Source organism: Centruroides vittatus, unplaced genomic scaffold (genome assembly GCF_030686945.1).
Source record: "Centruroides vittatus isolate TY-2023 unplaced genomic scaffold, ASM3068694v2 contig_975, whole genome shotgun sequence".
NCBI classification, from domain to species: Eukaryota; Metazoa; Arthropoda; class Arachnida; order Scorpiones; family Buthidae; genus Centruroides; species Centruroides vittatus.
In genome coordinates, this window is record NW_027122648.1 from 776,265 (window position 1) to 803,214 (window position 26,950).

Here is a 26,950-nt window from a genome sequence, read left to right on the forward strand (position 1 = left end):
TTCTAACTAATTTATATAATTTAAGGTAACTAACAAAAATTAATCTTAAATTAAATAAATTAATTGTTAGAAGCACAGTTTTTGGCAGTTTCTAATTAAAAATTTGCAACTTATTGCTATTTTTAAAATTGAATAATAGTCATCTGCAGAATAGCAAATATCAATCAAGTAATTTGAACTGTGGATCATAAATGTTGAAAATTTGAATAAAATTATTAAAAAATGATATGCAAGTACTAATTTAGTCGGCAATCAAACTTTTTAGTTTATGAAATATGATTTTATGTTCCTAAGACTGTGTTTGATGATTTTATAAATTCTGTAACATTTAGTTTTAATAAAATTACAAAGAATAAAAACAGTGTAAGCAGATTTTTCTCCTCTCTTTGGCCATAAATGCTTTATTATACATAAAATTCTTTTTAATGACTTACAGCAGTTTTCACAAATGAAATAATAGAGAAAACAAAATCTAATGCAAATATATAGATACAGTATTATATGTATATGCATTTTATACTGTATATATGCATGCACTTAATATATGCATTCATGCTTTCGCATGTTTATTTATTCCATTATTTTTCCTGTTTTTAAGATATACAGATATATCTTATGCCTGGTCCGATGCATTTAAAAACATGACGACAGCAACAATAAACAACAGCAACAATTAACAATCTTGTTTTTAAAGGAAATTTAAAAAAGTAAACATTTTTCAAATATCTTCAACCTTTTTTTTTTTTCCTGTCTTGATTTTTAGGAAATTGTGTATTCTGACAGTAACACAAGGCTGCTTTAGCCAGAGATCTTTCTCTCCGATGTTTTATTGGCATGAGGAATGGAGTGAAGCCAATAACAAACGAAAATACCTGCACGGTCTCAATCGGCAGATACCTTTGAAGCGGTTTTGACCAGATGTTTTTCGATGCAACGACTATATATACAATATATACTGCTTTTAATATATAAAGAAATAAAACATGTACACGACCTTTAAAGCGCCGTTTGGGAATGAACAAATGAAGGACCGTTTAAATATTTTTTTTGTTTAAAATGATACGCTTTTATCATTTTGTTCCAACTCAATGGACATTTTGGATGGCAATTTTCACAGTACAATTTATATGTTCAAATTACAGGAATGAAAGAACATCAAAAATGGGATGATTAATGTTAATGATAACATAATCATATTAATCAGAAAGATGTTTTGTGCGACATTTCCCGAATGAAAAGAATGATCATTTGGATAATTCACTTTTCTTGATCTTCATCCATCGGCTCTTCAGTTTCCTCTTCGGAAGTCCTCCTGTGATGACAAAGGATTTTTAATAATTATTTTTGATATTTTTAAGTTGTTAAGTTAATTTACTTCATATGGAATTTATGATAAATAATCAATAAAAGTAAATAACTTTAATAAATTTAGTTTCATATTTCATTTATATCTTATTGTATTAATTGTTGTTATATATATACAGTCAACTCTGCATAAGTCAACACCCCAAGGGGAAGCGGAAATGTGTTGAGTTATCTGATGTGACGACTAAAGCAAAGTTGGAAAAAAAACTACAAAACTACAATTAATAAAATACAGTAGTGCATTATACAGTAGTTTGAGCTCACAATACATTGTGTCCTCCATTTACAATTACTCTGTAGATGAAAAACTGAAAAATTTGTTTAGTGTTGTTTGTTTTGAGTACTTAATCACTTAACTGTCTCGACTTTCTTTTTCAACGATCATGAACGCCTTTAAAACATCATCTTCGCGATTGTCAATTGTTGGCAAGTAACGTCTAAGGATTCTTAATGCCTCTAGCGTGAGAAAATGCAAAATTGGATTCTGGTGTGACGATGTAGATTGTATATTTTCTTTTTGTTTATCTGTTATTATTTTGTACATAAAGATACATGAAATGTTAAGGCATTTTTATTAATATGTATATATAGCCTGTATTAATAATATTAATATATTATTATATTATTAAATATATTAATTATATATTAATAAATAAATCGACTCCCCTCCTGAAAAAAAAAATGAGTTCGCACCACACTTGCGGAGTGAATTCATTTTTTCAGGAGGGGTGTGCGACAGCAAAAGTATGTCGACTTATCCAGTGGTGACAAGTTAAATGGTGTTGAGTAAACCAGAGTTTTTTAACATTAATGCCTATGTAAGTCGGCTGGAACCACAGAAAAGTGACTACTTAACCGATGTTGTCGAGTTATCCGGGTGTCAACTTATGCGGACTCAACTGTATTTATTTATTTGAAGCCAGAAAAATTTATTAAACAAATTTAAAATATTATTTAATTGCTATAAGAAAAAATCTTATATTTGCTATGGTAAAAATGTACTTCAAACACTCCTATTTTTTCTTTTCTTTTCTTTCGAAGACACAATGTAGTGACGTAAACTTAAACACTGGGCGAATTTTTCATCCTTTTTATTCGGTTGGTAACCGAATAAAAAGGATGAAAAATTCGCCCAGTGTTTAAGTTTACGTCACTACATTGTGTCTTCGAAAGAAAAGAAAAGAAAATACAAAACACGGTTTCCTCAAGATAATACTCCTATTTTTTTTTAAAGAAAAAATAAAAGGATTTGTAGAAAGGATTGAATATTTTTTTAACACTTAGTTTGTTTATGAGCAATAATTAAATGTGTATTATATGTAAAACTATCATCAAAAGCATAAGCCATAGTATGCATTTTTAATAATATAAAGCAACAGATGAAAAAATACTTTATTTTATTAATAGACAGTAATCCTGATTGCAATTATTCAGTTATTATATAAATATTAGGTATAATTATAGTTTAAAAATTGCAAATGGGTCTGATAAAATATGTGAGGTATGTAACACATGATAGTAAATGAATAAAGAAATAAATAAATAAAACTATCTTTACAGATTAAATTTGAATTCTTTGAGCAATTTTTCTTCTTCAAAAATTTGCAATTATAACCTATAAAATTCAGTATTACAAAACTATTAATAAAAACTTTTTATTCTTTGTTATATTCCATTCAGTAATGATGATTATTATTACAAAATAAAATCTGACAACAAATAATTTTTTTCTTCAACAGTATGAAATTATAAAATTGATTACATTTATAAAATAAATTATTATTTAATTAATATAATTATTCCTAATGTTAGATACTATTTTAAATTTTTGTAAGTTTTGATTTTGTATTAAGTATATTTATAAGTGAAACATTAAAATTTCAATTAAATTTACTTACTGCAAATGACCTTGTGATACTGCAACAGAGAGGGAAGCAAGTGCTGTGACTGTCTCAACCTCCCTTTCTTTCTGTTGTGCCTCGACAATCGAATAACCAATTGTGTGAGCCCACCTTTTAATACATGGCCAATGTGGAGCTGAAAATTTACAAAAATTTATTATATATATATATATATTATTTTCAGTTTTATTATTCAAATCTAAAAGATAAATAAAGTGAGTGACTATGTCAGTACAGTTAAACATTCATGGATAATTCAAAAAGTAGCATAAGTTGAAACTACTTTAAAACAGAAAGTTAAACAAGAAAATACTTTTATCAAAATTAAGTATCATAAGTGCTGTTCACATAACAGTTGATTATGTTAACTGTTAAAAAATGTGAAAAATTCTTAAAATAAGAAGCAAGCTTTATATTTCTTTAAGATGAAGAGAAAATGATTAATTTTAGATTTCTGTCATTCAACTAAAACTAATAATATGTTTGATGAAACATTCATTACTTAGAAAAGTCCAAACAACAATATTTACTTACAGTACCTCATCTCTCCACTTTTGTCATGATATGCAATGTGTTACAAAAAGCATTTGGCACTTATATAATAGAAGGTATACACCATACTGAGTAAAGAAACCTTAGTAGAATTAGGTCAAAAATTCAGCTGAGTTATTAACAATTTTGTATGTTAGTATCATGACAGATTGACTTCTATGTGCCACATGTAATGTGAGAAAAGAGGATAAACTTTCAAATATTTAACTCAATATTTACAGATGATGTTCCACATGTCCTTCCACTTCCATGCATGCTTAGCATCATCATCTTACAGAGTTGCAAACTCCCTCAACAATTCAATTTCTTTGTCAAATAATTTATATCAAAAGTTGAATTTTTAGCCTGTTTACTAAAGTTCTTTTACTCAGTACAGTGTGTACTATCTACGTTGTAAATGCTGAATGTTTTTTTAAAACACTTATATAATACATATGAACATTAATGTACAAAACAAATATGAAGAGGTAATGTGTAATTGTTTACATTTTATTTTTCGATATTACATTAAACTCATCCCTTATGGATTACAATATAAAATAATTTTCATAAATTATCCATTTACTAAATCCAAAATGCTAATTGAGGAGAATGTTTTCAATGCATGTAGGTATTAGGTACCTTGTGATAACTATTGTGCACATCAAGATAAATTAATTAATAAACAAATAAATAAAATTTTATTTACAAATTATGCTTAAGATTTCATAATTAAATAGTAATAAAAATTAAATGTCTATTATTAATAATAAATGCATAGATTTAAATCAATTAAAAAAAGTGGTGAAAATTTATATTTTTTAATTAGGTTTCTGTTACTGGTTTTCTATAGACTTTAAAGAATTAAAAGCTAGTGACTTTCTTTCTTCAGTAACACATCACACAAGGAACAGTTGATTTATGTATTTTTTATTAAAGGAAATTCTAAGGAAATTAAAGGAAACCATTCTAAGAACTGAAGAGGGGTCATTAAGACCCGAAATGATTTTCCTTTAATAAAAAAATACATAAATCAACTGTTCTTTGTGTGATGTGTTAATGAAGAAAGAAAGCCACTAGCTTTTAATTCTTTAAAGTCTACAAAAATTTATATCCCTCACCATCTTATATATGTTACCTTAATATTGCCAAACAATCTGCCATATTATCAGGTTATAATAAGGCTCATTTAATAATTAGAATACATTAATTTAAATTTAAAATTTTTCTAGAAGAAAAGAATTGGCCTGGAGTGGGACACAAAACCCATAACACCTGATTACTATGCAGATAAGCATCTGCATGGTAAGCAAGAATTATGGGTTTGTTAATTTAATAATTTAAATTATCCTTATTATAGCATAATAATATAGCAGATCATTTGGCATTACTTAAAAAATCAGGTTTATGGATTCTTTATATAGCTTTCATAGTGTTTACATAGTTGTCATATATGACAATTAAAATCATATGCAAACAATGATTTTAATTGTCTACTACAGAAAAATTTTACTAATAAATATAAATTATATAATATAAATTAATTATATTATATTCAGTTAACTTTGATACAGTTATATATATATCATTATATTGATAAAACTCCATTTGTGATAGTACCTTGAATTGCAATGCAACGTTGCAATACATCAACAGCTGCTTGGCAAGGTCTACGAGATATTTCTTCCTCTTTCATTGGTGAACAATCATCACCTAATAAAGCAGCAGTGCATTCGTGTGAACAATCACATATAGCTGGTAAATCATAACTAAACAAATTATAAAATATGACATATCAATGATTGCCATTTTCAAAATATATTATTTTTTAATTATATATTATTTAATAATTATAAGCAATCTAAGTTAAATGCTCATAAAATTTATTTATTAACTACTATAATATAATTTATTATTAATAAAATATTTAGAAAATTATCATCTAATATTTCCAGAATTAAAATTATATATTTTATAGAAGAATGTAATTAAAGTTTTAACTTAAGTTTCTTTATGTATTAAATACTCAATTTAAATTAATAAAATATTAAAATTTATCTATAAGCTTATAATGTACTAATTTATAAATGCCAATGAATCAAGATCACAAACTATGCAGCTCTTCTAAAATTGATGTGTCAAGTTCAATTCTGTGTCAAGTTTTTGATATGCTTTTTGCTATTTATTAATAATTTTTTAATATTAACTATAGATATACCACTGATTTTCCAGTACCTAATAATCTGAATTACAAGACAACACTTAAAACTGCCAGATTATTCACTAAATGGTCACAGATGATATTGCATGTAATGTATGTTCACTTGGATTATCTACACTGCAGTTATTATAATCCCTCTATTCTGTGCATTTCCTCTATTCTTTTAGGTCATTTTACTTATATTTAGCTTTAGCTTTGGCTCTGGCTAGGATTAAATTTAAATAAAATAAAATAAAATAACTGCAGGTATCAGTAATATCAAGTCCATATTTAATATAAGCTTAACTTATTCTAATTTTTAACTTTCTAGCAGGCTATAATATTTTATAGACATAAGAGGCATAAAATTAATCCAGGATTCATTGTTTAATTATTTTGCAACATCAGTTGATCCAAAAAAACCTTAACATAGCAAGGCTTTGAAACAAAGTATGCTGAAAAATTGATGGTTGACTTGTATTTATTGTAAAATTTGTTACCAAAATGGAAATGAAGCAATATCTGAAGTGTAATCATAATTTTTTAAAAATTTAGTCAAATAATTAAGAATTACAAAAAAATTATAAAACGGTAATTTATATAATAACTTTTTAGCAGAATATATTGAAAAATGTCCCAGTATTTTTAATTTTAGATTTTTTTTTCAATTTTTTTTAACTTAAATTTTTAAAATTAATATTAATTTCTGTCATTCTCATATATATTTTTAACTGTACTGTTAACAAATATTATGAAAAATAATCAAAATAGGTTGACAAAAATAACAGAAATGTAGTAGTACACTAGATTTGATTTTTCTTCTCATAAGAACTAGATTTTAATCAGTTCACAAAAAAGGAAGATATGAAGTTAGAAGTATTTAGTAAAATAGGGTCAAAATAACTATAATTAAAGACTTAAAATTAATGAATATAATCTTTAATTTTTAGACTAAATATTTTAATTTGTGAATTAAAGATTAACTTCATGAAAGAAAATCAATTCAAATTTTGAATATTATTGTAAATGATACAAAAAATTATAATAGATATGGAATAAAAACAGTTAATACTGAAAGGCATCCAATTAATAAATCAATCAATGGCTTAAATGATAAAATAATGAATTTCTATATCATATCAAATAAGAAAATATATTACATTGAACATTGACATGAAAAATATTTGAAAATTTAAAAAAAAAAAAAAAAAAAAAAAAGATATCTCTTTTTGATTTAATTATTGAAGAACTGTTAGAGATGCTTGATTATTTAGTTTGTTTACTTTTTATTGTGTTTTAGGTATCATTAAAAAAAAGCAATTTTAAACTTACCCTCCTTCAAGTGCTAACACAACTTTTCCATTTGCTAGCTGCATTAACTGCTTAGTCATACTTCCAAAACCTAAACAAGAATTTAAGCATTAAGTTAGTTTAATTATTTAAATTCATTTAATTTCTGAGATATTTTTACCAGAATTCTTTTACAAAATGCATTCAAATTTACTTAAACTACATTTTGCTAAAAATCATCTTCCTGTAAGAATGTACAATTGTATAAAAGAATACACAATTTCTTATAGTATTCTATTTCTTACAGATAGAAAAAAATTCAGAAAGTTATCCATGATCAAAATAACCACTTTATGATAACTTTCAGAAATTAATTTATTTTATTCCTTTCAAGCAACATGAGTAAAAACATTATTAATCTAAACAGACATTTGATCCTGTTATTAAAACTTACTTCATTTGGAGAAGTAAGTTTTAATAACAGGATCAAATGTCAAAAGTCTATTGTTTTCAGTTTTATTGAAAACATTTAAAGTAATTTCTGTAATGCAAAGTAAATTCAAGACTTGGACAATAAGTTCTTGAAATTAAAAGGAATGATCATATTAAATAATCTCCAATTTATAATCATTTTAATATTTGTTAAAATTCATACAATCATTATTTCTGTGTGATTAATTTTGAAATTTTTTTTATAAAAATAAAATTAATAATTCTGCTTGTATCATGTTTCAAAATTTATTTTTAGTAATTGTTCAAAATTGTTTAATAACACTTTTGTGAAATACAAAAAACTCATGCAAAATTTTCATAACTTTCTGTTTCAATGTTTTATATTCTATTTCTGAAGGTTTTAAATAATAAAAATATCAATATATGAAGCGTGCAATGCCATAAGGTTGTAAATGCCATTTTTCTCAAAATACGTTTTATTGAAGAAATGAATTTTAAACACAATGTTTTTTCCTACAAAAAAACATTGTGGCGATAGTGGCACTCTAAGTGGCTATATTTCGAAGATGAATTTATGTGCAAGTCATAACGTTTTAAGTGCCAAAGTGCAAGCCACATGACTTTTGGCATGTAAAATATTACGGTTTACATTTACATCATTTTGTTTTTCCAATTTGTAACGCAGTGAGTTTTTTATCCAGAACTGGATAACTGAATGCCAGTTTATTAATAGTTAACCTGTATCACCTTATTATTTGATATTTCAAAATGATATTTGGACTTCCATTAATCTTTCAAATTTGAAGTTTTTAAATACATTTTAACTTTTATTACACTAAATTAATACCTTATTGTTTATATTTTCCTTTATTTATCATAATTATATTACAATTGATAAAGATCACAGCCCAGTTCAAGTACCAAAACTGTGGGCCCAACATTTTTGAAGCCAAGAAGCAGTCACTAATAGATTATTGCTAGTTTTTAATGTTAAAATTTATATTGAATTTGTAAATTTTGTTTAATAATTTAAATGTAAGTTTTTGGTATTTAAAACTGTTTTTCAGCTGTAGAAACATTACTTTTATGATTGCAATTGGTTTTGCCATTTACAACTTTATGGCTCTAACCCTGTTTTTAAACTTTTTTTGTTTCCTTACCATCATACTTAGGTGTTTGAAATTAAACCCAATGTTTTATTCCAAAGTGTAAATTGTTAAAATAATTTTTCTAGCATTTGATTAAAGTTTTTTCATTAGAAAAAGTGTTTTTTCTCTCTCCTGAAAAGTTTGTTTTTTGGCATTTACAACATTATGGCATTGCACGCTTCATATAAATTTGTTAACATTATACAAAATACTTTCAAATAATAGATAATATTAATACTTACAAGCTGCTGTGATGTTATAACCACCAAGAGGTGCAGGATGTCCGTAAGCAGCATCAAACCCCGATGCCACAAGTACAATATCAGGATCAAAATCTTTGGCTATTGGCATAACAATTGTTCTATAACAACAATTATCATTATTATAAAACAAATATGTAAATACATGGTATATTTAACCAAAAATTTTTTAAAAAAATCAGTATTTAACTATATATATTTTCTTGATTCTACAATTTAAGTTTCTTGTTGTATTTAAATAAAATTAAAACTTTCTAAATTTAAAAGAATCTATTATTAATACAGTAGATTCCCAATTACCCAAGGTTCTGTATTATGTAAAATGAACCTGTATGAAAATACACTACTTTTCTTATACTGTAAATCAAAAAGAAAGTTAAAACAAAAAACATACATTACAAACAATGTGTTTCTATAACCTTTGAACATTTAATTTCAATATAGGACACACTATTCATATTAAAACATAACTATAATAATACAGGTACTCCTCACTTTATGACCTATCTGCTTAAGGACCACTCGCACTTACGACCAATCGAGTTTCGACCTGCAATTTGGGGAATCCCTTTTCTCAGCTTGAGTGTCGGTCAGTGGCGAATGATGACATGCACGCTAAACATACTATAATAGGCTAATAGTGTACTATAATAGTCTTTTTATGAATAAATTTGAAGTTTGTTGCATAATTTGTATAATTTTACAACGATCCTATATTCCCGGTGCAAGCTCCTCACTTATCAACAAATTCGCTTAACGACGTAGTCGTCGGAACAAAACTTGGTCGTAAAGTGAGGAGTACCTGTATAATAGTTTTAAGAATTAAAATTTGTATGTATTAACTGTATAATAAATGATGTAAAAATTGATGTTCTTATATACTATTAAATTTACTATAGTATAAAAACAGTTACAAGTGATATACAATATAAATCTCTTATATTTGTTATTTTTAATCTGAAATCGCTGTGATCATTCATATTATCCAAGAGACTAGCACAGTCCACATTATCTTAGATAATTAGGATTCTACTGCACTGAAATATAGTCGACAAATTCTAAAACTAATGTTTCTAACATATTTTGTTCACGATTAACATATTTTAAATTTATTAATTGAGAAAGAGTTCCAAAAATATAAATAAAAACATAAATAAAATATAATACAGTTGAACCTGTCTATCTTGAACCTGAAAGAAATGAGGAAAAAACTTTGAGATAGACAAGTTTCAATATATAGAGGTTTCTACATAGTAAACTGTAAAAGGTTTGACTGGTGGTAAAGTATTGTATTAATACAATAGCACGTACAGTACATTCCAGAAAAAAGCAGTGTTAATTGCAAGTACGTACTGTATTGCAAAAGATGTTTCTTAACTATAATTTATGCAATCAAAATGTAGTCAATGAGCTTTGAATTTGTAATTGACACTTCAGTCCATAAATTGAGATTTAGTAGTTTTGGGAGAAAATTGTTTGAGATAAACATGGAAAATATATTGAATTTAGGCTGAAAATGCAAGAGAAAAATAAATTTTGAGATAAACATGTTTGAGATGGACAGGTTCAACTGTATATCAAAAAGTAAAATATAATTTATAATTTGTTATTACATTTATTTTATAAAATATTCTTAAAAAATTAAAATTAATACAGCTTGTTTTATGAATATTGTCAGAGCTGTAAAAATGCACAGTAGCAAGAACCAGTCTATTTACTTACTGAAGGAAAAATTTTTTTTCAGATATGTGATATAGTCATTGTGCATTACCAAAAATAAACTCTTGAATTTTATAAAATTTTTAGAGTCCCAACTGAGTACTGTGCATTGCCTGGCCAAGATTATGAAACAAACTGTGTTATCCCTTTATTCCAATATTTCATAACAAGCTCTTTAAGGTTTATTACTTAATTACAATAATTAAAAAATTATAATAATCAAAAGAATAATAACTCTCTTATATGTCTAACATTTTAAAGAAAATTTAACATTATTCCCCAAAATTTTTTAAATATAATTTATAATTTTATACTTTTATAAGTATATTTTTGCTACATATTTCTAATAATAGTACAAATTAAATTGTTCAAATTAATTTTTTCCCAGTTTGTCCTTCAACAAACAGTATAAAAAAGTCATCACTGAAGCAAATACTTTAATAAATAATATGATTAGATTGTTTTACAGAGCAAAGATAAAGAACATCCAAGTTCATTTTAGGCTGTTTAACTCTATTATAATGAATTTTATTGGCTATGCGGCCCCAATTTGGAGCCTTACGAACTTTCAAAAACTAGAAGTGATCCAAAACAGGTTTATACGCAAGATTTTTTTGTTGGATTACAACACACCAGGTAGCGCGTTAAGATTGGAATTAAGTAGGTTTAAGTTGAGTGCTACCTTAATAAGAAGATACATGAAATTTTTATTTAAAATAAGAGATGCCCGCAATCTTTCCACTGTATTATTATACCAATTGTATCGAAAGTCTTTGATTAAAGGACAAAGCACAAACTGGGTGTCACAAATTGCACAAATTTTAAAGCGCTTTGGATATTCTGTTACAATATTCCTAGATTTACCTGAAATAAGTGAACAACATTTCCAAATGTTGATACAAAACGTGCTCGAAATCTCTTTATCACAAGACATAGAAGATATATTTATAAGAGAGAAAACTAATTGGTATAACGTAATTCTTGAGTATCCATTTATTAATAACTATATGTTAACTAACCTGGCGTTTAATGTCAAAAGATTTTTCATACAACTTAGAATAAATAAGGAATTAATATTAATCAATAATAATTTCATTGAGTTTTCCAAGAGTATCTGCCCTAGACGTCATACAATAATTTCAAAATTTCATATGTTTTGTGGCTGTAAAGATGCAAAGAAACTAGCACATAATCTTGACTTGCATATGTTAACAAGGTGCACTGATGAAAGAGCAATGTATGAAATATTCCATTCAGCCAAGATAGACATAATTTATAGATTATATAAATATGCTCACAAATTTTTTAACGTAACAATTCATTAAAGACATAAGTAGCATTAATTAATGCTATTTTATGTTTAAGAACCAAGTGTGTGAAGAAAGTTACAAGTTGCAGTATGAGTTGGAAGGTCTTTAAATTGATGGTATTAAATACTTACAATCGGCAACCAATGTGCTGTATAATGCTTGGTTTGATTTGTATTATTGGAGTATTTTTTAGTATTAATAACAAGAATTGTTGTCAAAACATCCTTTGTAACTGGCTCCTGCCTTATTACGAATAAATTTTGGAATTATTATTATTATTATTGATTTGAAACTAATATTATTTTATAAATAACATTAATTTATATATATTTTTATGATTTAGAGTTCTAAAATAAAATAAAGCGTATTACTTTAAAATTGTATTTTGTTCATTTCAATTTTTATTTACTCTGAATGCTGCCATATATTCTGCATCTCCAATTGGTGAATTCAGACTATCTGACCATGCAATATTAACATTAAAGCCAATTCCATCATCTGTACCAACCTGTAAATGTTATAAAATATACTTTATCAAATCTTTATTTAAATAAAAATCATTGTGTATATTTCTTATGTGTAGAATATATTAACCTCCTGTAAATCACCAGTTCCAGGAAAGAAATTACCATCATCATGACGATGAAGTGAAATATATAATACATGGGGATCATCATAAAATATTTGTTGAATACCATTTCCATGATGAACATCCTAAATTAAAATAATTTCAAAATTAATATTACTAGGACAATTACAAAACCTTGTATCAAACAATTAAATATTTATAAATTTACTTACCCAATCCACAATTAAAATTTTTTCAAGTTTTAACTTTTGTCGTAGTTGTTTTGCTGCAATGGCTACTGAATTGAAGAAACAGAAACCCCTGAAATTTTTATAAGATATTAACAAAATCTAGTGTGTTTAAATTTTATAATTTCATACAGAATTAAAATTATAAGACATTATTAATTCATCTGTTAATTCAACAGAAAAATAAAACTGTGCATCTCCAAAATGTTTTGTAAGTAAATAAATATACATTAAGACATCATTATTTATTAGTTTGTAATTAGTTATTATTTAATAACTAATTACAAAACTATATGGTGTAAAATGTATAAAAGATTTCACAACATTAAAATACAATAGGAAAATTTGCTTTACTGAAGTATAAAACTTAGAACAATTCAAATTTAATTGCTTCTAGACTTTCATTCATCTTCAAAAAATACTTAAAACAGAATACTATTACTGAGCACATGTATAAAACATATTTTGTTATTGTATTTACCAACAAGGTTGTATGTAAAACATTACCATAGGATGACATGCTTTTCTTTAAATGTTTTCTAAAAATGGTCTAAAGTCTGAAGCATTTAAATTTGAATTGTTCTAAGTTTTATGCTCTAGTAAAGTAAATTTTACTATTGTATATAACAGAGGTGGGCAAGCAAGAGTTCAGTGGGAGTCGAAATGTAGGTTTTGCAAAATGCATGGGAGCTGCAGTTCTGTACTGTCGTGGCGGATAGTATAGTAAGGCAGGGAAGAATAGGGTGTCCCCCATCCGGGTCGAGAACTTGGAAATAAATTACTAAATATTACATATATATTATTACACACATTCACAAAATTGTGGAAATAAAATTGTAAAAATAATAAAAAGCAGAAATTAATACTTTCAGCGAGAGCCGCACGTAACTCAAAAAGAGCCGCAAGCGGCTCTCGAATAGATGTTTTATTTTACAGGAAAAATAAAATTAAATAAAAAGTAAAGAAAAATAAATAAAATGCATAATCATCATAAACATCCTTTGTAAACTAAACAAACATTATTAATGCTGTATACTTTAAAATAGAATAAGAAAATTTCATAAATATAGATTTAATTTACTATTTAACTGTGAATAGTATTACTTTAATTATAATTATTGTAGTGTGTAAAATTTTATTTTTAAATTTAACAAATAAATATAAAAAAAGACAAAACATTTGAAGTTCTTTAAAAAAATTTTTTAATCTGTATGTCAGAACTTTTGTGACTTAATTTTATATTAGTTTGTTAATTTTCTTTGAACTTATTTGTTTTATATTATTTAAAATAATGATAAAAATATTTTAGAAAATTTCAGACAAACATTTTTTCATAAAACCTAACATACCATACTTACATTGCTTGCTGATATTCTGCATGATGACCTGGAGGTCGAACAATAGCAAAACCATTCTAGAAATTAAAAAAAAAATTATATTATATTATAAATAAAATTTACATTAATTCATTGCATTATGTATATTACAGGTAAAAAATTTTCTCATATATATTAATAATATAAGTTAAATAATGGTTATATTTGTTAAAAAATTATTTTGTTTATAATTTAATTTTATTAAGTTACAATTATGTTGTTTGAAATTTTTGTAAAAAACTCAGAATCCTTTATATTTTTTTTACAGAAGTTTGATAAGGCTAATAATAAATCATCATTCCTAATCTCATCTGTTACTTTTAAAGTATATTTTCAATTACTTTTTATTACATTTAATGAATATCTAGTTTTTAAAGAGTTAATGACAGCAGATCACTTTTTGGCCAATACACAAGTACAAAGCTATAAAAGCAAAATCCTGAATAAACTCAGGAAGAGTTTATTCACAAGTAATATTAAAAGTTTTTAAAAATAGTCTTTTTATTTTATAAATAATGCTGAAATATTGCAATATATTATTGTATTTATCATGATATAGTATTACTGAAAGCTTCTAACTTCAAATATGACAAGAAAATATCTAATTAGTTTTAATTTTTCTATATTTCAATATATTTAAATGATTCTAATTTATACATAGCATCTAAATATATTTAAAAATCCAACAAAGAAAAAAAAAAACAAATACAGAGTAATAATTATGTTTGAACTTTGTATCAAATTATTTTTTTGATAATCTTTTATATTATTTTTACTATAATATAAAGAATTTGAATGTATTTTGAAGAAAGAAAAAAATACATCTACATATATAAAATATACAGATATAATATTAATATATATAGATACACATAAATATATATTCTTGTTAATCATTGTTGTTACTAAAACTAACTACAAAATAAACTTACAATATAAGAAAATAAATGTTCAATCATCATTAATATAGTTTTATTCTAGATTTAAAAAAGCTGTTTATCCATCGCCAAAAAGCTGACTAATTTTGGAACTTATAGATTGTCAGATCCAATAGTAAAGAAAATAGTGTTGCATATACAAGTGAATAATTAAATGATTGTCAAAATTCTTTTAATTACTTGTTAATTTATAAAATTTAATATCAAATTAAATTTTATAAATTGACAAATCAAATTAAAGCCAAATGCCTGATTTGATCTATATGATCTGGCAAATTAAAATGTAAAAATATCATTCAGTTTAGTGGAAACTTTATTAACATACCAGGGGTCACACTGGCTATTTTTTTTTATAGCAATCATCAATCCATTTGCCAGACAATTTTTTTTTATTTGCCAAAATAAAAAGTTATTTGCCAGATTACTTTTTCACTTACTGTGATTTTTTGTACCAATCTGAAATGAAAGGATAATTGACAATATGAAAGAAAAATCCAGAGTTTTATGACTGAGTTTCTCAAGCAATGTTATTTTTTGTTCATTAACAGTAAAGTTGTATCAAACCAATACTAATTCATGTTCTGTGATATTCTCTTTTACCAAGTGACTTTTCTTTTGTGGATTGCTCTGTGGCTATTTACCACTCCAATTGACAGACGAAAAAACTTTTACAAATTGTAAATTTTGCGACAGGTAGCATACAAATAATACCCAAAGATTAAATTGTAATCTAATTCTAATTATTAATTCAAAGCTTTAGATTGATAATTAATATTTAGCCAAGCTGTAGCCTGAAATTAATCTGTCATTTGATTATCATAGTAAAAACTAAATCATAGTGCTATATAGATGGCTAGACTATTAGAAATATTTTTAAAAATCATATTCCTATCTTAAACTTATCATCATCATCTTAGTTTCTTTCTTTGATATAATATACATTTTTGTATTACAGTTTACACCAAGTGTTATCTATTAACTTTTAAAATATGAAATTGGCAAAAATCTTCTTAACCTATTCAAGACAAAATTGGTCAATGGGAAAGTTGTTTGGCTGGTTTTGGTATAAAAGTTTCACTTGTAGCATTAGGAGTAAAAACAATTTAGTCTATAGGTACATAGAAAGAAGAAATTTTCAGAGCTTAGAGAGTTAAGAGACTCATTCATTCAGTCATTACATAAATTTTTAAAAATTCAACAAATCAAAATTTCAAATAATCATTCAATTATTATGCCTTTGTGTCCTTTATCATAACTTAAATTTATCTTTGTATACTAGTACATTTATCAATTAACAGGAATTATTATACAGTATAATTCCAGTATAATAAGTCCTGTTAATTGATAAATTTACTAGTATACAAAGATAAATTTAAGTTCAAATAATCATAATTGACACACACACTTTTGTAATATATATAACACTCATACTATATAGATATGATAAAGTTATAAACACCACAATTTATTTATAAATTTTATCTAATTTAGCAGGTTCAAACAAATTTTCAAGCAAGTTGGGTGTCCTTTGATACTTAGTTCTACACTCTAGAAATACCTGAATAGGCCATTTAGCTAATTTGAAAATCTAAATATTCAAAATCTAATATTCATCTATATCCAACTTTAAAAAATTTTAATATAATTTTTAATGATGTAAATTTATTCATTCTAATACCTTTAATTCCCCTGTTGAAACTTTAAAAGCAAGTTCTGTAACACATCCAGCAGCCATTCTTGCTGCACTGGCTGTATGAAGTTCATTCCATGTGGTATCAGAATCAACTCCTATACCTCCACATGGTAACATCACAAAATTTTTTATTGGCAAATCAGCTGCAATATTGAAAATATATTAAAAGTCAATAACATTAATTAAAATTAAGCCTTATAAAAATAAATTCAGAATAAAACTAATCATATTCATCTTTACAGAATCCATGAGAAGTGCTAAGTAAATTCCAGTATGTATAAGTATGGTATGTATGTATACATAATAAATTACATACACAGTATATATATGCTAATTCTAAAATTCTCCAATAAAAGTGTTAAACTTCACTTTAAGTTATACAAATATTGATATTAAAAACTGAAAAACTCATATATTGAAGCTAAACTCACATATACATATAAAATGTATTCAAGAACATTCAATAAAATATAGAAAATTGCTCAGTGAAATATAATTTCATAAATATTACAAATAAAATAACAACAGTACAATTTGAATAACTTCATATCAATTTTTCTTTTTTTTCTCTCTAGAAAAGCAAGATAGGATCAACAATTATCTTTTCTAACAAATTTTAATTTAAAATTTTAATCCTAATATTAATAAATGAATTCTATACATAAAGATCAATTTCTAGTAAAGCTTCAAACACTTCAATTTTATAAATTTCTTTCAGTCCTAATTCAAGTTATTCTCTACTCAACAATAATTTTCATGTAATGTAGATTTTAACTTATTTTTAGAATTTTCAAAATGTAAAAAATGTTTAGTGATCAATGTTCATTAGTAAATACTATACTACAGAACAGTATTTTATAAAATTATTAATATGTATATGCAGAATTTAATAAGCATTAAATGAGTTTCCAGCATACAAATTGCTAAATGCAAAATTTGTTATCATTCAATGTCTTTCTTAGGCATTTTAACATTCTAAAGACTTTTAAAAGTTGTTTTAAATGTTATCGTTTTAATTATTTTGTTATTATTGTTTCAATTGTTTTCTAGTTTTGAATGTTAGATTTTTAAAATTAGTATTTAAATTTTATTGCTTGAATTTTTATTCAAGAAAAACCATTTAACAGAAAAAAAAAAAAAAGCATAAATTTAGCTCTTATTTGAATTTAAATAAACTATCAATTAATTTAAATAAGAATTAGCTTCAAATTTTTATTATATAATATTAAAATAATACAAAAAAATGTTCTCTTTAGTTTGTCAAAAAAGTTAAGCAAGTATGTAACAAATTAATTATTAGGTTGTGTATGTTAATTATTCAAACAAATTGCTGGATTCTTATCAGGCTATATAATGGCTAATAAACTATTGTTTTTAGAAACCCAAGGAAGAGAAGATTGAAGAGATCTGGGTAGCATACCTGAACACACATCTTCACAACATTTTATTCATTTATCACAGCTTCAAATTCTTAGGTCGTCCTATACATGCAAGCGAAAGATTCTTTGCACTTTTGCAAATATTTTTGTGAACCGTGTATTTGCATTTTTTACCAGATACTTACCTTCTTGTATTTAAAAACATAAGTATTTTATCTGGGTCGTTTGAATCGTTCTTGTATATTGTCAGGAGTAAAAATAAAAGCAACAGGAAAAGCAAAGCTTTAGAGTTGAATTCCAGATTGAATTCCAAAATCATATGGGAGCCCGATATAAGTTTTAATCCATTCCCATATGAAAACAGATGATTATTTGGAAATCAGAATTTGGAGAAACTCATAAGTGTAATTGACAGAGAGTGGATTTGACTGTTAAGAATTGGCAAAAAAAGTTCCCGATTGTCCAGCTTTACACGAACAAATTATGTTGTCGATTTTACAAGATTTTTTCCTTGAAGTTTAACATGCCAGTAATTTTAGCAGAACAATGTGTGCATTTATGTTCATTTGATATTTTACTTGATTAAACAAAATAAAATCAGAATTGTATTAATAAATCTAAGATTCTTTATTTTGATCTTTAAAGTCACACCTCATCCTATATGCGAGTAAATATGGTATTTCTAGCTATTAAATTTAACACAAGATGACAGTTTGACTGTCTACCTGTAGTCAAATTATTTAATTTATTAATTGTTTATTAGACATAATGTAGCCCAATAAGAATCCAGCTGCTTGAATAATTATACTAGTATTTTTATATTTTACAAATATAATTTTCCATGGAAATTTGATTATATTTATTATTACAAACTTTTCATATGTATAACTGTCTACTTAGTGAAAATAAAATACCACTGAATCAAGCACACATAAACAGTCAAAAAACAGGATAATCATTTACAATTAGTAATGTAGTATGACTTTATTTTATAATAAAGTTATAAAGTTAAATAAAGTTTTGTAATAGAATTGTAATAAAGTTATCCTGGTTTTGAGTATCTAAATGAAGTTCAATCAACAGTACTTTATTTTTACCATAGACAGTTATATGTAGAATTTACCAACTTCCACTTTTATTATGTATAAAATTTCCATTTGATATAATTTCAACTTACCTAATTTGGATTCATCCAGTTTATGTTTATTCAAAGGATTTGTTCCAAATAATAATGAATATGTCTCACTAGAAAAAAAAAAAAAATAAAATTATTTTTACCAATAAAAATAATGAGTATCATATATAATGAAAACATTACAATAAAAATTATTAAAATAAATAAATAAAATTTAAATGTAAATTTTAAAATATATAAATTCCTTTAAAATGCACATTTAATTCATAAAACTAAAAAAAAAAGTAATAAACTAAGAAAAACTGTTTCAGATACCGAATTTACGAAATTTTAAAAATTCATTTCTTCACTTAGAATTAGCGAAGATAATATGAGACATTGTTTGTTTCATTCTTTCCTTTGTTTTTTCAAAGAAAATTACTATAGTAATATACTAAAATTTGGTTTCATAATTGATTATGATAATATCATTAATTTATTTGTTAAACACAGAAATTTCTTTATATAACTGAAAATATACAAAGAGAAACTTTTTAGTTTACTAACAAAAGTAACTGTTATATGACGAAATTTTTTAATTAATGCATGCAAAGTATTCATTTATTTTGGAAAAAGAATTGTTCTAAGTAATTTTAAATTCATTAAAAAAACAATTTAAAATTTATTTTTTATATAAATTATATGATAGATACAATACATAATTATATAATAAATAAATAAAAAATTTCAATTCCAATATATTATTTTCAGCAAAACTTTTTAGCTAAATAATCTCAAATGTTAAATTGGCAAAAAATTAATGATTTGGAAATATATTTATATACTTTGAGTTAATAGACTTTAACAAAATATGCTAACAGGTTAAAACACACATACATGTATGTGTGTGTATATGTTTATATATAAAAAAAATCAAAAGTTACTCTTAAAGTTACATAAACAGATAACAGATAAGCAGTGAAGAAAATTTAATATCAAAAATATCTGTAAACAACTGGAGGAAATGATACTGTATGCATAGTCAAAAATTCACACCTTTTAAATTCAGTTTGATTGATATGAAATAAAAATCCGATTTTAACAATTTATTTTGTTTTGGTTTGTATTTAGCTTATTTTTAATTTTAATTTTTAATTTTTATAATTTGATTTAAAATCTTTAGTAATATATTTAAAATTTTTTTTTATATGGTAACTTTTCTAAATTTACAACTTTTAATTTACTAATTTATGAAATAATAATTCAAAAAGAAATAAATTTAAAATATCATAAAATAATATTTAGACTGAGCAGAAAATGAAAATTAAAAATAACATTTTCAACTAAAATAAACACTATTTTGGCTGTTTATTATTGTTTGTTAAATATTTAAGATATTAAAATGAATACAAGATTTGACAGTTGATGAAAATTGTAATAATATAATTAAAATGCAATTTAATTATTACAAATGACCACTAATTTGTTTTCATTAAAAGAAATTATATTCTAATTATATTCTATTTTATTTTTTATTTCATAACAACTTATTAATTTCTTAAAATAAGAATTCTTTCACTTTTAAGGCTTTAAAAATCCTTAAAAATGGATTAAAGAAATTTAACAAATTTAATTCACCTATGGCAAGATTGAATTTCTTCTAAGGTTGCTTTTCTGGATCTTATTCTCTAGAAAAAATAAATAAACAAATAAATTTATTTCATCAAAATTACTTACTGTTTCAATTCTTATTATAAAAATTTTCATTATTTTTATACTTTAAAATTTAAATAAGTTATAATTTTTCGAAGTTACTTTTGTTCTTGTAGCTATTGGCAAACACTTTAATGTTAAATATATACAATAATGAAACTTCAAGAATAAAATTTATATTCATAATAAATATATTTAAGTTAAAATTGATTTTTTACATCAAATACATTTAAAACAAAAATAAATAATACTGTACATAGTCTTTAAAGTTTAGAATATTCTGGTATTTTGTAACTTTATATCTTTGAAGAAATTAAAACTTAATACAGTCAAACCTGTTTTTATGCGGTGGATAGGGACCGCATAAAAAAAAATAAAAAAAAAAAAAAAAAATCGCACGAAACTTCACGAGTGGCTATAAAAAATAGTTTTCACAACACAATTAAAAAAATATTTTTTTTATGCGGTCAATAGGGACCGCATAAAAAAAGTGTCACATAGAAAATAACTCAAAACCATACAAAATAGAATTCATTGACAACAGATGTCAGCACTTGACTGCATCATCTCGTCTATCGTCTGTTTTACATATTTTTGTCCAGGTGCTGTTTTGTTGACTTAAAAAATAAATTATTTCATTTTTTGCATATTCATGCAATAATATTACTATAATAAGTTCATTTATGCTATAATAAGTTTATTTAGCTATAATAAGTCAACGTGAGACATGACAAGTCACACAAGACTAGTCGTCAACTATACCACACAAAAAGAAAAAAAAAAAAAAAATCGCATAAAAAAATTGCACAAATAAAAAATCGCACCCAAAAAAAACTGCATAAAAACAGGTTTGACTGTGTTAGAATCTGATATTTTCATTGCTTGTGCAACTTTCCACAAAGCATAATTAAGCAAATAGCAAAAATTTTAAAAGTTCTTAAAAATAGTATATTTAGGATAAAAATAATTTAATAAAAAAATGAATCTATATATATAATCAAGATGAGTTGATAATAATAATAATAATAATAATAATAATAAGTCTCCCGTGGTCACTACCTGGTCGTGGTGGGAGAGCCCAGTAATTTTACTGATCCATAGGGCAATGCAGGCTGGAGCACAAGCTCCTGGTAGGGACACCCATGCCAGTAAGGTCTATGGGGAGAAATGAAGCTAAGAGTGACCACACCCACATTCTGTGGTGATATTTATTATGGTAATAACTAGATCAAAGTGTGATACCGGCTCGGACGTCGCCCGGGTTAACAAGGTCCGCGTTCGTGGGTTAGGCAGAGGCTCACGTTCGAAAAATAGGCCACAGTCTCCCTTGGTTACCGGTGGCGAAAGCAGCACCGGCCCAAGCATGGCTACTGCAATGCCCTCAATAGATGTGAGGAACCAACCCAGCCTTGGTGTTTCTGTGGTAATGCATCCACAGACCACAAAGGCTGGAAAACCACACCAACGGATGAAATGGACAGTAGAAATGAACGAGTTTATCATCCGTACTTACTACACAATCACAAAACTCAAAACAAACATGACAGCATACAGACAACAACTACACCATAAATTCACACAACAGTATCCTCACCTCACTGTCACCGAACAAAGGGTTGTTGATCAAAAAAGAACAATTATACACAACAACCTTATTCCACAAACAACACTTGAACTTATCAAACAACAGGTTGCTGATCAAATACATCAACAGACAGAAACATCTAACATTAATGAAGATCATGTAACCTGTCAGGATAATCTAGCAACAAGCATTGATAATAACACACATACAACAATTACCACTAATGATACTACAGACACTTCCTCATCCATCACTGATAACATAGACATGGATTTAGTTAATACGCTCTCACTTATATTTCAGGAAACACTCACTAAATATACAGGCACAGATCCCACACAACGACCACGAATACCAAAAATCAACACGTCAAAGGAAGTAGGAAAAACACTAAATTATGTAAACACTCACTTACTACCACACTACATTCATTCAATTTCTACACTCACAGACATTCATACATTAGTTTATGCTGGGGCAGTCACAGTAGTGACACACCATGGTCTGAAAGTACAATCACAGACAGATACACAGAAAACACAATTCTATCACAAGCCTGCCTGGCAGAGAAGAATAGAAACACAAATAAATGACATTAGACAGCAATTAGGCAGGCTGAAACAATACACTAAAAGCAACATAACACCCAAATTAAGGAAACAGCTCAAAAACATTTTTAAGAAAATAAAAACGCACACAAAACATGAACATCACAACACACACATTACAGAATACATTGATACACTAAAACAAAAACTTGCTGCCAAACACGTAGACTCAAACGATACAAAACATGTACACTACGAAAACAACAAAATAAATTATTTACAAACAATGAAAAACTCTTTTACAGACAAATTAATAACAAAGCAAACACTGATACACAGCACAGTGGCACACCAACAGAAGAAGAACTCACAACATATTGGTCTTCTCTTTGGTCCAGTGCTGTCACGCACAATGTTGATGCAGGCTGGATCGAGGAGGAGAACAGAAACTTACACAACATACCAACTATGCCCTGTGTTGAAATAAGCATACATGATTTCCAATACACTGTTAACAGAACACACAACTGGAAGACACCTGGTGTAGACAACATTCACAATTTCTGGTACAAAAAGTTTACATCACTGCACCAGGAACTAGCTAAACACCTAACACACATCATCATCAATCCACAAGACATGCCAAATTTTCTTATTCAGGGCATCACCTACATGAAACCTAAAAACAACAATACCACAGACCCCACACAATACAGACCAATTACATGTCTTCCAACACTCTACAAATTATTGACATCCTGTATTGCAAACAAAATATACAAACATGTTGAAGAACACGACATTCTAACGGAACAACAAAAAGGTTGCCGTAGAAATCACAAGGGATGCAAAGAACAGTTACTCATAGATTCAGTCATTCTACGACAAGCACACAAACAACACAGAAACATACACATGGCATATATAGACTACAGAAAAGCATTCGACAGTGTTCCACACAGTTGGCTGCTACATATTCTACACATGTACAAAATACATCCATCACTCATTACATTCTTCCAAAACACTAAGCAGCACTGGAGAACAACACTACATCTCAGGGTTCATAACACTTCCATACAAACAAACCAAATCTTTATTAGGCGAGGAATTTTTCAAGGAGATTCCTTGAGTCCTCTCTGGTTCTGCCTAGCCTTGAATCCATTATCCAACATGTTAAACAACACACAATATGGCTACAATATCAGGCATGAAAAAACAACACAGCTTACACTGTCACATCTCATGTACATGGATGACATAAAACTTTATGCATCCACACAAAAACAACTTCATCAACTCCTACAAATCACACATTCATACACCAAGGACATACAAATGGAATTTGGCCTAGATAAATGCAAAACACTTCACATAGAAAAAGGAATCCTGAAGAAAGAAGATTTTGCACTTGGAAATGGAGACATTATTGAATCCATGGAAGAGGGCGAGTTCTACAAGTATTTAGGATTCCAACAGGCCACAACAGAACATGCACAAATAAAGCAAAGATTAATTAAAGAATACCAAAGTAGGTTAAATGCTATTCTCAGAACACAGTTAAATGCAAAACACAGTTAAACACACATATGTCATCCCAGTACTCACATATTCTTTTGGAGTTATACATTGGACTCACACAGATCTTGAGCAACTCCAAAGGAAAACAAGAACAACACTTACTAAGCATAAACAACATCATCCTAAATCCGCCACAGAAAGATTAACCCTTCCACGTAAAGATGGCGGACGTGGCCTGATTGACATAGTTAACCTTCACTACAAACAAATACAGTCATTGCGAGAGTTTTTCTACAAAAAACAAGAAATATCACAATTACATAAAGCAGTAACTCTAGCAGACTCGAATAACACACCATTAAACTTACACTCACATCATATGGACACAACACAACATATAAAAAGCATAGACACCATTAAGCAATCGTGGGCTCGAAAGGCACTCCATGGCAGGCATCCTTATGATCTGGCCCATGATTTTGTTGACAAAACTGCATCAAACAGCTGGTTAGCTCGGGGATGCCTCTTTGGGGAGACGGAAGGATTCATGATTGCCATACAGGATCAAGTCATAAACACTAAAAACTACAGAAAACACATACTCAAAGATGCAACACTCACAAATGACACATGCAGAAAATGTCACATCATGCCAGAAACTATACAACACATCACCTCTGGTTGCAAGCTCTTGGCACAAACAGATTATTTACACAGACATAATCAAGTAGCAAATATAATACACCAAGAGCTTGCAAGGAAACACAAATTAGTAGACATCCACGAACCATATTACAAATACATTCCACAGACAGTATTGGAAAACAACACGCACAAAATGTACATACGACAGAGCCATAATCACAGATAAAACAATTTACCACAACAGACCAGACATCACACTCATTGACAAACACAATAAAATCACATACATTATAGACATATCCATTCCAAACACTCACAATATACAAAACGCATGCACTGAAAAAATTAGCAAGTACACAGAACTCGCTCAGGAAATAATGCATCTGTGGAGGATGGATAGGGTGCTTATTGTATCTGTTGTTCTCTCTTCTACAGGCGTCATACCACACACACTACACAAAAGCCTGGGCACATTACAATTGAATAGAAACACATACATCACACTACAGAAGGCCACTATATTGAATACATGTCATATTGTGAGAAAATTCCTGAATACAGACACACACACTGATACACTTCTTTAATTTCTGTTTTGGTTACTATGCCTTGACTTTGGTCCGGCATAGTACACAGCCACTGGTGTTAACCGAGTATATCTCACTTAACCCAACACAATAATAATAATAAGTGCAGAGCCCAAACGGTTAGGAGTTGAAAGTTGAAATTTGGTACACAGTTAGGTTATGTCACGAGAACGTACACTAAGAAGGAATTTTTTGAAATACCTCCCCACGAGGGAGAGGGACAGGATTAAGGCTTAACACTTCCATCAACAATGGAATTGTTAAGAGAAAGCGACGTGCAAGACGAAGATGCAGTTTTTTTTTTATTTTTGCGGGAAATCGAACATATTTTTAGACCCAACTAAAAATTTTTCTCTAATTAGTCCGGAAACAGGGGGACTCAATTCTTGCATTCTGTGAAAATGGGCAAGGTTGACTACAACGTAATAATCTTAATCTTCGAGCTATCATTACTTTTTGCCTGAGCAACGCCAGGCTTATCTGCTAGTTATTAATATTTCAATTACTGTTTGATTCAATATTAAAGTAAAAAATATTAATTGCATATATTATAAGATCATTAATTTTATAAATTCATACATATATGTATGCAAATTAATATTTATAGCAAAATTTGAATAAATTTAAAAACTGTTTATGCGGGCAAATTTTCCACAAATACTTTGTATTAATTAAATTTTTGCATTTTCCCCCATGATTATCTACTCATTTTATATAGGTCAAGGTCATCAACTTACATTACATTAAATTCATGTTTAATGATTTAATATTTCACTATGGTATAAATTCCCAAATTTATATCCATGACTTTTCAATCATGTTTTCTGCAGTCTAGATGATCTAATCATCGGCAGCTAT

General features: G+C 26.9%; 1 protein-coding gene across 3 annotated transcripts in view; it reads right to left on the reverse strand.

The window, feature by feature from the left end:
* Nucleotides 1-368: 368 nt before the first annotated feature.
* Nucleotides 369-26,950, reverse strand: part of LOC136985678 (histone deacetylase 4-like) — a 114,795-nt gene continuing 88,213 nt past the window's right edge. For all 3 annotated transcript variants that reach the window (XM_067283004.1, XM_067283005.1, XM_067283003.1), the window contains 12 exons: nt 21,132-21,181; nt 19,557-19,624; nt 16,986-17,143; nt 14,352-14,407; nt 12,979-13,066; nt 12,772-12,891; nt 12,587-12,685; nt 9,131-9,248; nt 7,330-7,399; nt 5,418-5,566; nt 3,264-3,402; nt 369-1,312 (listed from right to left, as the gene is read on the reverse strand). In XM_067283004.1, the coding sequence (XP_067139105.1) occupies nt 1,258-1,312; nt 3,264-3,402; nt 5,418-5,566; nt 7,330-7,399; nt 9,131-9,248; nt 12,587-12,685; nt 12,772-12,891; nt 12,979-13,066; nt 14,352-14,407; nt 16,986-17,143; nt 19,557-19,624; nt 21,132-21,181 (1,170 nt within the window). In that variant the 3' untranslated portion in view covers nt 369-1,257. The remainder of the gene's footprint in view (nt 1,313-3,263; nt 3,403-5,417; nt 5,567-7,329; nt 7,400-9,130; nt 9,249-12,586; nt 12,686-12,771; nt 12,892-12,978; nt 13,067-14,351; nt 14,408-16,985; nt 17,144-19,556; nt 19,625-21,131; nt 21,182-26,950) is intronic.